At 48.8% G+C, this 15,257-nt stretch overlaps 1 protein-coding gene across 1 annotated transcript in view; it reads right to left on the bottom strand.

Annotated features, from left to right (window-relative positions):
* The window catches only part of INSC (INSC spindle orientation adaptor protein), a 129,264-nt gene extending 117,387 nt beyond the window's left edge, over nt 1–11,877 (bottom strand). Inside the window, exon 1 of the mRNA XM_007448577.1 lies at nt 11,742–11,877. Within this exon, the coding sequence (XP_007448639.1) occupies nt 11,742–11,837 (96 nt within the window). The 5' untranslated portion in view covers nt 11,838–11,877. The remainder of the gene's footprint in view (nt 1–11,741) is intronic.
* Between the last annotated feature and the right edge of the window lie 3,380 nt (nt 11,878–15,257).

Here is a 15,257-nt window from a genome sequence, read left to right as displayed (position 1 = left end):
CCCTTTCCCTTTCAAGCCTGAGCCCCCAGTATCTCTGCAGAGCCCAGCTACCACCTTCTACCTATCTGATCAAGGAGCTTAATTCCTAAGCTCTCATCACCACTGAAAGAGGGGAAGGGGCACTAGAAAAGCAGGAGGTGAAATAAGAGGAGCAGTTGGTGTGGTGGCATCTCCCTCTCTTCCTGATAACACCCTGCAAGCACACATGGCCTTCAACCAGTAAAGTGACACCTCCCCACCCTGATGTCTCCTCACCTGGGCTCCTGGGCTGTGAGGACCATATGAAAGAGGGATGAAGGAGAGGGCAGGGAGGGTGACTCATCAGCCCTGAGTCCTGCTACAGATCCAACATAAACTCTTGTTGTGGATGGATACATGTGGTTGGGCAGGTAAGTGACTGAGTGAAGGTGAAACAGATATTGAACGAATGAGTGAGGAATGCAGGAGTGAGTGAGCTGGAATGACTACTGGCATCTTTGTAAGGAGAGCTCACTGGCCTTAGTAAGACCCTCTCTGAATTCTCTTTTAGGCCTATATCTAGTGCAGTCTCAGGGGTGGGGAGGAGGTTGGCAATTCCTGACCCATGTGAATCATGCAAGTAACTCTCAAGTTCCAAGGAGCCTTCATAAATGTCTGTTAAATCCTTCGTAGCAGCCAAGGAGCCAGGTCAAACCACCTGGAGGCCCCTCAGATCTCCTGTATCCTCTGCAAACCAGAAAGGGGAGTACAGCTCAGGGATGCCATGTGATTTAGCTATCTTCTCCAGGAGCTCCTTAGAATTGCCCAGGAATTAGCTGTCACCTATCACCAGTCCCCTCAAAGCTCTTGAATGACAGTCTAATTTGTTTGCCCAGAAGACGGTAAGATGTTTAGGGGGACAGACGTGGTTGAGAGGTACCTCAAATGTAACATGTCCTAAAGTGAATTATCTTTCTCCCCAGATCTACTTCTCCCCTAGAATTTTTATTCTACTGAATGGTACCACCAGCTGGTTGCTCAGCTGATAAAACGTCATTCATTTATTCATTCATTCATCCATCCAACAAATATTTGTGACATGTGTCAGTAACATGCTAACTACTAGGATAAAGTAATGAGCAAAACTCATCATCAAATAGGAAAAGTAAACATTAATTACCATGAAAGATTGTAAATAAATGTAAAATCACAACTATGATAAAGCCTTGAAGGTGGTACATGGTGTTGTAAAGCCCTATAAAATGGGATTTGGCCTAATCATGGAAGTGACAGCTGAGCTGAGAGCTGAGATATAAGTAGGAATTCAGTAGGTGAAGACATGAAGGAAGAGTGTTCTAAGCAGCAGAACAGCAAATGCAAAGGCCTGTGGCCTTGCCAACTGACAAGCCCAAGGGACTGAGACAAGGCCAGGAGAGAGGGTGAAGAAAGAAGCTGGGTGAGAGGGTGTAGGAGTGGAGGCAGGGGTCAGACAAATTAGACTTTGTAGGCTTATTAAAGAGGTTGATCTTTAGCTTAAGATCAACAGGAAGCAACTGAAGTATTTTTAAGGAGGGAAATGACATGAGTTGTGGGTTTTTTATTTTTAAAAAGCTTTTTTAAAAAAATGAATTAATTTAATTTTATTTATTTTTGGCTGTGTTGGGTCTTTGTTTTTGTGCGCCAGCTTTCTCTAGTTGCGGCGAGCAGGGGCTACTCTTCGTTGAGGTGCGCAGGTTTCTCATTGCAGTGGCTTCTCTTGTTGCAGAGCCCGGGCTCTAGGTGAGTAGGCTTCAGTAGTTGTGGCACACAGGCTCAGTAGTGGTGGCTCACGGGATTAGCTGCTCCGCGGCATGTGGGATCTTCCCAGACCGGGGCTCAAACCCGTGTCCCCTGCATTGGCAAGTGGATTCTTAACCACTACACCACCAGGGAAGCCCATGAGTTGTGTTTTAAAATACATTTGGCTGCTGTGTGACAACAAATTGGAGGGAGTATAAGTAGACCATTTAGGAAGTTCTCACAGTAGTCTGGTAAGATGAAAATGGTGCCTTGAACTGAGTGATACGGGTGGAGACAGAGAGAAGTGACCGATTGGGGAGAGATTTTCAAGAGAACATCATCAGACTTGGTGAATTGTATATGAGCTTTGAGAGAGAAAGGTGTTGAAGATGATTGCCAGCTCTCTCTGACTTGTGCAGCTGTATAGATGAAGGAGCCATTCAATGAGATCTGAAATACCTGGAGAGGACCACATATGAATAGGACACTGCCAAGCAAGAATGCAGAAATTCCGTTTTGGACACACTCAGCTTGACAGGCCTTGGAGATGTCTATCTCCCTCCTTCATCTCCCTCACCTTCTGCATTCAACCAGCTACCTGATTCTACTTCCTCTCCTGCCTGTCTTATTTCAGGTCCCTGTAATTATTTCCTAGATAATTGAAAGAATCTCCAGGCTCTCTCTCCTTCCAATCCATCCATTCCACACTGTAGGTCTTTCTAAATATCGCCTCCTCGAACAGTCCCTCCCTCACCACCCATCTAAGCCACCCTATCCTCTCACTCTCTGTCTCAATCACTTGAGTTTTCCTTTCTAAAAACCTATAGTAATTTGTTTTATTTTTTTATTATAGAAATAAATATGGACATATAAGTATATACCCTAGCTCTGTTTGCTAAGAGGGCATAAATGCAATGACACACCAGTAACAGGGAGCACATGTAGCCCCAGGTCTTGGTTTCTAATACCATTTTCCACTAAAAGGATCCAGGGCTCCTGGGAGAAATGACTAATTCCAGGGCTGGGGCAAGGAAAGAACAAAATGAGTCTGGAACATCTTGCAAAAGCAAACAGTAACCAAATGCTCAGAGAATCATGGGGAAAAGTCAAAAGAAACAAGAGCCAGTCTGAGAACCTCCCACTGATCAAATCTTGTACATTTCGAACATCAAAATAAAATATACAAATTGATTAAACCCATTGAATAAATTAATTAAGAATTTATGAGTCTATAGTAATGAAGGAAGGGAAGAAGGGAGGGAGGGAGGAAGGGAGGAGAGAGAGAAAGAAAGAGAGAAAGAAAGGGAGAAGGGAAAGATCTTTCCTACAGAAAAATGCCAACTAATAAATATAGAAGCAATGATGGATTCAAAAGTATCAATGATGATAAAATTAGTGATTAAACGTTTGATGAGGAACAGGATGTTTACAAAACCTCCAAGTATCTCTCCACAAATTACTTATTGATTACTAAGGGAAAAACAGCAATTTCACAGGAGAAACTGGTGAACATCACCTCAAGCAAGTGACGAAAGCTTCCATCACCAGCACTGGGACAGTCCCCGAAGACTGTGCTCGCTGGTATGCTAACCTCACTTCATGGTACTACTGCCCAACATGCATAGCTTGAATCCAGTCATGTAGAACCATCAGATAAACCCAAATGGAGGGGGATAGTCAACATAATAACTGGCCTATACCATTCAAAACACAAAGGTCAAGAAAGATAAAGCAGAAGAATTGCTCTGGATTAAAGAAGACTGAGGAGACATGATAACAAAATGCCACCTGTGGCTTGGACCCTGAATGGGGCGAGGGAGACAGGAGAGCTACAGAGACATTATTGGGACAGAATTGTATTGTAGTAAGAGTATATCTTTTTTTTAAGGAAATACACACTTAAGTATTTACGGGCAAAGAGGCACCATGTCTCCGATTTACTCTTAAATTGATCAGAAATATGAATATTTAATAGGTATTCATATACATGTATGTATTCATATATACATATACATGATAAAACCATAAATATATAATTATAATAAATGAACAATAAAGTATAAATTATACAGATAATTGAAATATACATAAATAATAAAAAATAATGTATTTTTTATATTGTTGGAGAGAGAAAGAATGAATAAAAATGAAGTAAATGCAGTGTCTTGTAATCAGTTAAGGGATCCAGATAAAGAAGGGTTTCTTTTATCAGTCTTGCAAATTTTCATTAATTTCATATGATATCAAAATTAAAGGTGACATAAAATTGTTTGTTTTTATGTTTGCTGAATGAATAAGTGAGCCCATATCCAACCATGACCCTCCCCTGCTTAAAATACCTCAGGGGCTGCCCACAACTGTCATGATAAAAATCAAAACACCTCAGCACAGCCATCAAGGCCTGACGCCTGTCGACAGCCCTTTGTAAATTCTCCCATCTCTCTCTCATCACTACTGACCAAACCCTCGCTGCCTCAAGTCCCCCAAGCTTACCACATGAGGCAATATTTCTGTGCCTTAGCATGTGCTGGTCTCTCAGCCTAGAAAGCCCTCCTCTTATCCTCCCGGAATCTTCCTGTTATCTTTCCAGATCCAGACCAGGAATTTTCACCTCTGGTAAGGCCTCCCTGATTGCCCCAGTTGGGGGTGACACTTCCTCTTCTGATACACTAATACCTGCCATGATCATGTCCCACAGATGGGCTTGTCACTGTTTGCTCACAATCCTGTCTTGCCTTGAGGACTGGGATATTCCCGACACCTGTATGCCCAGTGCTCTGCACGGGCCCTAGCACATGACAGGATCTCAGTTAATACTGCAGCATGGATACATGAATAATAGTGACTAAACTTTCTGCATCCTCCAAGAGAGCTCCCTGACTTCAGTCTCTTTCACGATCCTCAAAAACTACAGAAGAATAAGGGAAATTTGTTCTTCTAATTTTATGCATGAGGAAAGTGAGGCCCAGAGAGGGTAAGAGAAAACAATGTACCCAGAGGCTGAGCTAGAGTTGGAATCCAGATCTCTTGCCATCAGCCCAGTGTTCTTTCCCAGAAGGTAGGTGGGACAGTTGACCTGTTCTATGCCGGACACTACACTTCAATAAACTTTTCAGTTCTAGCATCACCACTGCATCATAAGGAATGCCTTTTTACAGACATGGAAACAGGCTCCGAGCCAGATCTGTCTGATGGCAAAGCCCGTGCTCTTTTCTCTGCACATTGACAGTATATGCAGCCCACCTCTGACTCTCTATCAGAGGCAACAATATGGCCTGAGTCAATCGTTCTGTCCCTCGACCATGTCTTTTAAACCAGCACCACACACAGACCCACAAGGCAGCCCACACGCCCAGATGACAGGCTGCATTTCACATGGTTTCCAAACCCAGGATATTTGGTTTGTAAGACAAAACCTCCATTTCTCCAGCAGAAAGTGAACACTGTACACAATTACCCAGCCAAATTGCTGACGCTTAGACACTGCCTCACGCCGACCAGGGTCTGGTCTGCCCAGAGACATCCTCAGAGAATCCAGGACTCCCCCAGAGCTTGGCACTGAGGGCACCATGTAGCAGGAAGAGGGGGGACTGGGCTGGCTGGATCACAGTGTCTGGGTGTAGGCTCGGTCCCCAGAGATTGCTCCAGGGAAGAAGTGAAGTCACAGAAGCACACCCCAAGGGAGTGGTTGGCAGGGAGGGGGCGGGGTTGGCAGGGGTATCCCTGCCCGGCCTGGGAGGCCTTCCCCACCCCACCCCTGCTTCCCACAGAGCAGCAGTCTCCATCTGAGGCTGGAAAGGCCAGTGACGCTGATGATATTCAGGTCCTAGAGCCAGAAAAGGCAAGCCCTCAGCTCTTCCCCAGCTGGCCCAAAGGCCTGGACTTCCTTGCTTTCAGGGCCTTTGAACTGGGGAGTGGTCAGTGGACCGCAGACCACAGTCTTCACCACAGACTCCAGCGTCAGACAGACCTGGGGTGAAATTGTTGCTGGCTCTGACCTTGGGCTAATCGTTTAACCTTGCTGTGCTTCAGTTTCCCTATCTTTAACATAGCAGCACCTGTCTCCCAGCGTTGTTCCAGAGGTTTCCTGAAACAAAAGATGCAAAGAGCCTAACAAGGGGGTTGGCCCTTAGTAGACACTAAAAAATGTGAGTAAGCGTGAGTACGCCTTCCCCCACAGAAGTTCTGACTGCCTCACCCAGTGCTCTCTTGCTGGATTTTAAACCTGTTTTCACTTGGTTGAGCTTAAAGTCCAGGGAACACCCAGAATCCTCAGCAGAGATGCAATCAAGTCTTAGTCTTACCTTTTTCTTGAGGTGGCATTTGCCTGGGAAGGTACAAACCCATCACCCGCACCAACCCACCAGCACACCGCCCAGTGCCAGCCATCTCCTGGGGCCTCAGGCCAACGATTCCTCCTCCCCTTTGTAACCAAGTGCTTCTGGGAGGATTAATCTTGAACATGGGAAACAGCTGCCAGCATCGGGTGACTTAATGCATACTGAGAAGCAAGATCTCAACACAATGCCTGAAAGCCCACCACGAGAGCCCTTGTAAGTAATCTTTAGCGCTAAGCGTTGCCCCCCACTCCTCCCCTTTCCAAATACTAATAGCCTTGGGCAGGTTAAAAGAATCAGTCTTAGAGTAAATTAGTTAGGGGTCTCGCCAACTTTGCAGTGTGGCTAGAGCCCTGTCCTGCATTCAGATGACCCTGGTGACACACATCTCTTGCAGATAAGAGGTGACAAATGACTTTCTGACCACATGGCAGACTTGAGAGCCCCTCATGGGGAAAAGGAAAAACTGAGCACTAGCCTAAGGCCTCACAGATCCAGGGGAGGGGGCAGAAGGGCCCTTCACGGGTACCCATGCTCTTCATCCTGAGCTCCAGCTCCAAAGGGCCATCCCTGATCACACACCATGTGGTCCACATGGTCTGCTCTGAGGGAGGCAGAGCTTAGGTCCAAGAGACACAGACCTCTCAGCAGAGCCCTGAGCCTAGGCGGGGGTCACATGAGGAAGGGGTGGCCATAGGGCCAGGGCCAGGGCCAGGCTTAGGGCAGGGGTCAAACTCCTTTGGGCACCCAGACACTCATGCTTTTGAGACAGGGAGAAGCTGGCAGTTGAAGCAGTCAGAGGAGGGGACATTTATCAATGGCCCAATTCACTCACAACAATCCCCATTGTCTGAGCCAGCACAGAGATGGGCATTTTCTCCCAGAGCTGCTGGGAAGAAAAGCCCCAAGACATGGTCACAAATCAGAGCCCCAAATTACAGAAGCCAAAATTGAGACAGATGGTTTGAAAACCAGATGAAATATTTGAAATTGGAGATGTCTCCTCAAAAATCCATGCAACATGGTTCTCATCCTCAGAGACCAATAGAATGCTTAATTGCTGATTGTTCATTTATTTATTCTGATCTCTTTCTATGAAGGATGTAGGAGTTTACAGCTAAAGATGGGTATAATATAAAGTTATTAAAGCAGAAATTAAAATTCAAAGCCATGGTTCCAATGAACACATTTACTAGGATGAAGCAATATGATGAACTAAGAGCTTCCTGGCAGCCAGAGTAAGAAGGTAAACACACAGGTGATGTCATGAGCTCAGCAGTCACACAGACCTGTAGAAATCCCTTGAGCACTCTAAGCTTCAATTTCCTTGTCAGAGGAAAAAAAAAAAAAATGGGACTATTAACCTAATAAGATTGCTGTGAAAAGTAAATGAAATAAAGCATGTATTATAGATTCAATAAATAGTGGTTGTTATTATTACCATTTTGGGGGTTGTCTGATTTCTTTTCTTTAAATTGGAACTATGTTACCTTAATAGGGTTGCCTTGATGCTCTATGAGTCCTAATTGTTGCTCTGAAATTCTGATTGGTAGGTATATGTATTTGATGAACTAAAACTGGGGAACCAGCCTGGGATTCACAGTGGGTACCTCATTTTCCAGAGTCTTTTCCTGAGTCTTAAGATGGCTGGGGGCCTCCACAGATAAGAAGGCTAGGGAAGGCACAGAGACTTCCTTCCCCACCACCTTCACTCTGTAAAAGGCTGCCCAGCTGACCACAGCCTGCCCTTATTTAACCATCCTCCCCAAGGGTCAGGTGGAGGACCAGGCCAGGGAAAGGTAGGTTCCAGCACCCCTTCAGGAAATGCATGAAGCCCATCTGCTCCCCTGCATACTGGAGGAGTTGGTGGGGTGAGAACTCAGGCACTCCTTAGACCAAACCATAAACACTTAGAAAGAAAAAGTCAATGTCATCTTTCTAACTTCCCAACTGAGGAAGCACATTTAGTGAGGGCACCTCATTGAGACCTGTCCACAGGAGAATGGTCAGGATGGGAGAGGTCTAGAAGCCATAACAGCAGCAACTGCAGCAGCAGCAGTCAGCTAATATTTGGGGGCACCTACTCTTCCAGGCACTGTTTCATGTGTCCCCAGTCCCCAAGGGGAGGAGGTCAGGGAGAGCAAGATTCTGTCAAGAAAAGAGATAACCACTGGAAAGGAGCAAAGCAAAGGCTCTCCCTTTCAGACTCACCTGCAGATGGGAGACTCAAAACAGGGTTGACTAAAACCAAAAAAGAGAAGAAATCAGCCCAGCTCAACTCACTTCTCCTGCCTGTCAGATGACTGTCTGAGCCCAGCCCACAGAAGGCTCACTGCTCTTCTGCTGCAGGGGGAATCCAGAGAATAAATTAGAGTGTGGAGCAAATTACAGGTGCTGAGCTCCGCCTCAGATCCCAGACTGGCCCCGCTTGCCTTGCCAGACTGTCCTTTTCACTTCTAAAAAGGTAAGACTACTCCAAGAGCAGCCTCAGTTCCAGATCAAATGGGACACTCCGAAGGCATTGTATCAACATCTGCCCTGACCCCCCAGCCAAAGCGCCTGGCTTAAGATATTTCCTACTAAAGCCAGTTTCTTAGACTTGTCCAAGGTGCCACATGTAGGCTAAAGGGGACCGAAAAGGGGGCCTAAAAGGCTGAGAGTGGGTCAAGCCAGGGGTGCATGTTTGTGCATATGTGTTTTGCACACGGAGATACCTGTTGGATACGTGTCACTGTCCTCAGATGTACATACTGAAAGCAGGTGAGTGTTTACATGGCCCTACTGAGATACAACAAGTGCAAGACTGGTGTGGGTGGCTGGAAGGTGTGCACACATGAGCAGCTGTGAGTGTGTGGGTGCCCTGTGAGTGTTTGTGGGTGGGTATGGCTGAGTGGTCCTCCCACCTCCTCCTGGAGTGACAGTGGGGCTGTCTCCCGAACACTGGCCTGTCAGCCAGGCTGGCTCAGACCCCCATTCAGTCCAGTGTTGGCGCTGAACTCCTGCCCCGCTCAGAGTCCTGAGAAACCAAAGCCGAGTGACCCACAGAGAAGACATCCCAGCTGGGGACAAGTCGGGTCACCCTAGAAAGTCTGAGTTCAGATAACACTCCTTATCCCCAGTTTCTGTCTTCATCTGCTCACTCACACGAATGCAGCCATCGGCACACAACCCGCTCAGCCCCATGGAGCCTGCTTACCACACTCACCAATGCATACCCAGCGTACAGACACGGGGCAGCAAGGGCCACACAGACACACGTGCCACCTATGGGCGCACTCCAGGCCCACCTACACAGAAGTTTCCACACACATTGACACACTCACACCCTGGGACATATGCTAGAAAGTTCCCTATGCTCACATACCAGCCCAGACACGCGTCCTCCCACTGGCGCTCGCTCCCACTCACAAGCACTCACACTGATACACTTACACCTACTATCTAAATAGTCACAAGCATGCTCTGTCCCGGACCGGGCTGGGCACCGAATCCAGCCTGCGGAGCGCCGCCTACTTACTCCGAGCGAGTGAGAGCGTGTGTGCACGGCTGCATGCAGCGGCCAGGCCAGCGGCGGCAGGCACAGCTGGGGCTGCAGAGGCTGCGAGCAAGTGACCTGCTCGGTGGCCCAGCCTGAGGGCCGCCGGCTGCCCGCGCCCCACCCCGCTCTGCCCCCGCCCGCCGCTCCCGCCCGCCGCCGCAGGACCTCCGGCAACAGTCCGCTCGCTGCCAAACCTCTGCCCCGCGTCAGCCACCGCTGCCTGCAGTCTCAGCCGGGCTGCGAGGCTCTTTTGGTGCCCCTGGCAGTGCAAACTTTGTGCTGTCGGCTGTGGGGAGCCCTGGAATGGGGACGCGGTCAGGTCTAATTAGAGACCTGGCTCGCACGGGGCTGGGCGGGAGTCACGGCGGGTAAGCACCCCGGACCCTTGGAGCCGTCCCGACCCTGGTGCCCACATGTGCCCCACATGCCAACATCTGGAGAGTAAAGGGAGTGCGTTGGAACTGAAACAAAACAAGGAGGGGTTTGGGTGCGGTTCACACGCTCTGCGGAGGGAGCGCTGAACTTTGAGCAGCCCCCAAACGCCCCGGAATGCCACTTGGTTTATTGACCCTCAGGTGCTTCCCTTTGGAACCTAAGTCGCTCACCTAATATCGCTGACTTGCCAGAAAGGATAGAAGATGGTTGCAGAGACTCGTTTTAACTTGGGGCACATCAAACTTCTGCTCTGCACTTAGTGTCAGATGCTAAGTCTAGAGAAGGAGGCTGATTCCTACCCCAAAGCTCAGGAACGTCGCATTCCATCCAACCCCCTCCACCCTGCCATGAATCATTCCCCACCAGGGGCCTGGAGTTCCTTTACCTACTCTGGGGGGTGGGCCACCAAGGAAGAGCAGACCCTAGCCTCCCTTGGGCACTGTTTCCAATTTTGAACCTGCTCATTGGCAGGAAGTTCTCCTTGGCATCTAACCTAAATCCCTCGTGTGCAACTACTGTATATCAATATGCTCACACTTTGTGTTCAGGGAGAGGAAAACCAGCTCTGTCTCCAAGACACAATGACCACTCCAAGGTCCCATCTCAGCCTCTCTTCCTTGACGCTAATACCTGTGTTCCCCTTTTCAGGCCCTGGCTAAAAATGATGATTGCTCCCTGGCCCTGGACACATTGCAGCTCCTGACATTAACTCAACTGCCTCAGCTCTCTGGGGACCCCAGACTCTGTAGATGCCCAAGTCATCCTCCTCAGACAAGTCAGCTTTGACTGCAGCCTCCATCCATTGGAGACACCCTGATTCTACTCCCCAGACCTTTGAGAGGGGCTTCAGTTCCTATCTCAGCAAAGGCTGTCTCAGGGCCTGGGGACAGAGCTTGAAGCCCCAGCCATTCACCTGGCTATGCATTAACACTGAAGCCACAGCCTTCCTCAAATGGGCGGTTTCCTGAATCTTTGAGTCCATTTCTGGTAGATCAGGTAGTGTTAAAAAAAAAAAAAGGGCTTCCCTGGTGGTGTAGTGGTTGAGAGTCCGCCTGCCGATGCAGGGGACACGGGGTTGTGCCCTGGTCCGGGAAGATCCCACGTGCTGTGGAGCGGCTGAGCCCGTGAGTCATGGCCGCTGACCCTGCGCGTCCGGAGCCTGTGCTCCGTAACGGGAGAGGCCACAACAGTGAGAGGCCCGCGTACCGCAAAAAAAAAAAAAAAAAAAGCCTGGACTTTATCCTCAAAGAAACCTAACCTTGCACACTGCCTCTACTACATTCTAGCTATGCGTCCTTGGACAAGTCACTTAAACTCTCTGAGGCTCAGTTTTCCCATATTTACAATGGGGATCATAATAATCTCTGCCTAGCTCATACGTTGTTGAAAGTATGAGATGAGCTCAGGAATGTAAAAGTACCTGAATAGCTAAGATATTTTTAGTATGCTAGAAATGGAATGAGGCTTAGATCATGAATAGGATAAATATTAGCAAAAAGCCTCAGAAATATTTCATTCCCAGGTACAAACTCTGGGTCCGAGCTTCAGGTAAAGAGAGGAACAGACTTGGTTTTTTAGATGTTCCCTTTAGGACACTTGTTATGTATGTCCCCCACCTGCATTCCCAAACACACACACACACACACACACACACACACACACACACACATATATCCACGTTCCCAGATACATACAGCACAGCCCAGCCTCCTGGGCTCATGTCGGCCCCATAGGCCCCAGCCTCTTATACCCTCGCTGGCCGCCTCTCCATTCCCAGGGGGCCTTCTCATGGCTCCAGTCTTGGCTGCAGCAACTCCAAGTCTCCTTACAGGGGCCCTGGCAGGCAACTCCTCTCTCCTTGCCCATCCTTCTGGGCCATGGCCCCCACAGGCCTGAGACTCCAGGCAAAGGTGGCAGAGGCCTTCTCCAAGGCAGCTCAGAACTGAAGCTGCGGGGGTAGCTCAGAATTGGAGCATCATCCCCCTCAGCCTCCTCCCCCCTGCCCGCCTGGCTTCCCAGTGCTGTCCTGCTTAATTCTTAATGGAAATTCCATCCCCGGCGCCGGCCCTGGCTGCCTCAGGGAGTCCAGGCTTGGGCCAACAGAAAACTCCACCCAGAGATAGGAGGCCTGCTTGGCCATATAAACGCAGATACACACATATTCACATACATACATACACACTCAGCAGACAGACATGCCCAGAGTCATTCACAAACTCAGAGAGTCTCACCCAGACACATACCCAGAAGGATAATAAGTATTATAATCACTAGCATTTATTGTATGGTGCTAAGTTTTTTGTAGTTATCAACTTCCCTAATCCTCATGATTACACTGGGTTCGTGGACGACTTAGCTATTATCCCTAATTTACACATGGGGAAACTGAGGCACAGGGAGTAATAACTTGCATTAGTAATAATAGCCTAACACGTGAGCACCAGGAACCATGCTCAGGGCCTTATGTGCATTGTTTCATTTTGCCACCATAGTAACATTTTGTAGAAGTTATTTTTATTCCCATTATACAGACAAGGAGAATGGAGGCCAGATGGTTTAAATCATATGCCTGTGACCTCACAGCTTGTGAGATAAAGGGAGACTCTATATAGATATGTGTGGGAGCCCTCATGGGTGAAAAGGGAGACATACAGGTAAACAGATACATGCAGACTCTCAGGGGCACAACCACAAATAGGTCCTTCTACCAAAGGAGAAGCCACAGAAATGGTTCAGAGCTGCATCAGGCAAAGGTCCCCTCTAGCCTGACGCTGCGTTCTTCTTCCCTCCCAAAAGGCCCATCCCAGCTCCACCAACTTCAGGAGTCACTTCAGGAAGGACACGTTAGACCTAAATGGAGGGCAGCTTTCAGGTTTATGGTTCAGTCAGCCAGCCTGAACTACAGTCAACCCACAGCCTCAGCTCCAAATCTAGTTTGCCCAGCACACCTCACGTGGTCACTGGAAGAAGTCTCAGGTGCTCTCTTCTGAAGGGATCATGAATGAACCTCATGGAGGTAGCACCTCAAAGACTCTGGCACTGTCAGGGTCTGGCCAAGGAGGGCTCCTGGCCCCCAGCCCAGATGAGGCTGCACAGGACCCACAGGACAAGGCATGGCACCAGAGCCCAGGCCTCGGGCAGAACAGAGCATGGGCTGCCCAAGGGAGCTGGTGCCAGCTCCAGTCTTGCAGAGAAGTGGCAAGACTTTGGTGGGAGGAGGGTGGGCACAGGTGGGGCAGGGCTATGATATAGGACAAGTCGCAAAGTCCAGAGCCTTGGGAGCTGGAAGAACAGGACTGCAAAAGAAGAGAACAGAAGAATTTAGCAGTCCAGGAACTTGTCCACTGCTGGAAATTTCCATGCTAAGTTAGACATCTCCAAGCTGGGGCTGTGCTGGCACTGGTGCTCGTTCCCAGCAGCCCCAGTAGAGTGCTCAAGAAGGCCTGCCATGGCCAGTGTGATCCCCATTGTCTCTCGTCATTTCCTACCCCGTTCCCCTCCCAGAACTCCTCAACTGCTCCTGCTCACAAGCCCATCCATTCTGTGGTCTCAAAACAGCTCAGCATGGCAACCTTGTGGGGCATCTACTTTGGAAAGGGGTTTTTCCAGAGAGGCGTGCACAATTTAACCTGGAATCATGCAGCCAGGCAATGGCTCTAAGAGGAGGAGGCATTCAGAGCCCAAGAATCTGCATTTCTAAAAGGTTCCCAGCTGATGTGGGTGGTACTGGTCTGGGGGCGTCACACTCTGAGAACCACTGCTTTATAGAACAAGAGAAAGTCAGAGGTCGTTCCAGCTCAAAACTAAGGTACAGCCAAACCTTAGAGGGCAAATGGTTTCTTCTGAAAGGCCCCTAAAGAAAGAATTTCCATTCCTGTCAGTAGTCTGTATTTTCCTTTCCCCAGCTGCCATCTCCCCAGCTTCTGCGCTGGCCCTGCCCTCTGTTGGTCAGTCTCCCTTGGACTTTGTGATGGCTCTCTCTGTCTCAGTCCATCTCAAGTAAGACACAGCATCCTCCACTCTGTCCTCCACCTACTCAGAGAAGGTTATCAAGATGAGGAACCTGCACAAAAATAGCTGATGACCAGACAGGCTCTCATTTCCGAGGACTGAGATATCAGATCAGAACGTCCTGACGATCGCAGCTGAAATGCCAGCCCACCCAGAGATATGAGCGATGGGCAAGGATCCAGTACCCATGGCTGTGACCTTAAGTCCTGCAGTCCCCTCCTGCAGCCTTGAGACATGCCCATGGAGATGCTGTCCTGCCTCCAGGGGTGATGGTGGGATAGGCCACTCAAGAAGGACTGGGAGAGGGGAATCTGGCCGTAGACCGGTGTGGACACCCCATTGACTCACTCGGGCCATCTATCTCTCTCCAGGCCTTCATCTACAATGCTCTCAAAAGCGGAAATTTCCCTCAACTCCCAGAACCAGTGTGAAAACCTGTAATGTAACTAGGATGAAGGATGCAAGGACCAGAAAGGCCCTCAGCGATCTCTGCGAGCAGGGGTTCTGAAATTTTATTACCCACCAGAATCACTGGGTGGGGGAGGGGAGTGAAATGCATGTCCCCAGGCCTCCCTCAGAGGTTCTGATTCAGTGGGTTGGTGGTGAGCTGAAGCCTGGGTACCTCTCTCTTCCCAATCCGTGTTCAGTGACTTCATGCTGGTAACATGAAATTGGCCATAATGGAAGTATTTATTTACACCACAGAAATTGGGCAAATACTACAAATCAGAGCATTTTGTTTTGTTTCACTTTGGTTTGCTTTGGAAAGCCTGTTGTGGACAACTTCCCAGCCCACTGTGGGGCATGTGCGTCTCTATTTTCAAGCATCCCAAGCAATTATGATGCAGGGCTTTTTGAGAAACAATTGATCTAGTAATTAGGTTCTAACTCAAACCCTTCATTTGACAGGAAAACTAAGGCCCAGTGAGTGAAAGAATCTTGGTCGAGGTCACCGTAGTAGGCCCCTTGTGGGATCACGGCTGCTCAGTTCAGGACACTGAACTGCTGGCCGGCAGCCATGCATTTTTCTTGACCCTCTCCTGCTGCCTCGCCACCACACACCAGCTGTGGCTCATTGGCTAAGAGAGGCACGGCAGGAAGGTCTCGCCCCTTGTCAGCCAATCAGATTGACTTTCAGCAGCATTTGGAATTTTAATAAGTTGGACTAGAGGTTATTAATGGCCAGATCACCTGACTGG

The sequence above is a fragment of the Lipotes vexillifer genome, unplaced genomic scaffold, assembly GCF_000442215.2.
Source record: "Lipotes vexillifer unplaced genomic scaffold, Lipotes_vexillifer_v1.1 scaffold519, whole genome shotgun sequence".
NCBI lineage: Eukaryota > Metazoa > Chordata > Mammalia > Artiodactyla > Lipotidae > Lipotes > Lipotes vexillifer.
Note: the sequence above shows the minus strand (reverse complement) of the source record. Positions and strands in the feature narration are given on the sequence as shown.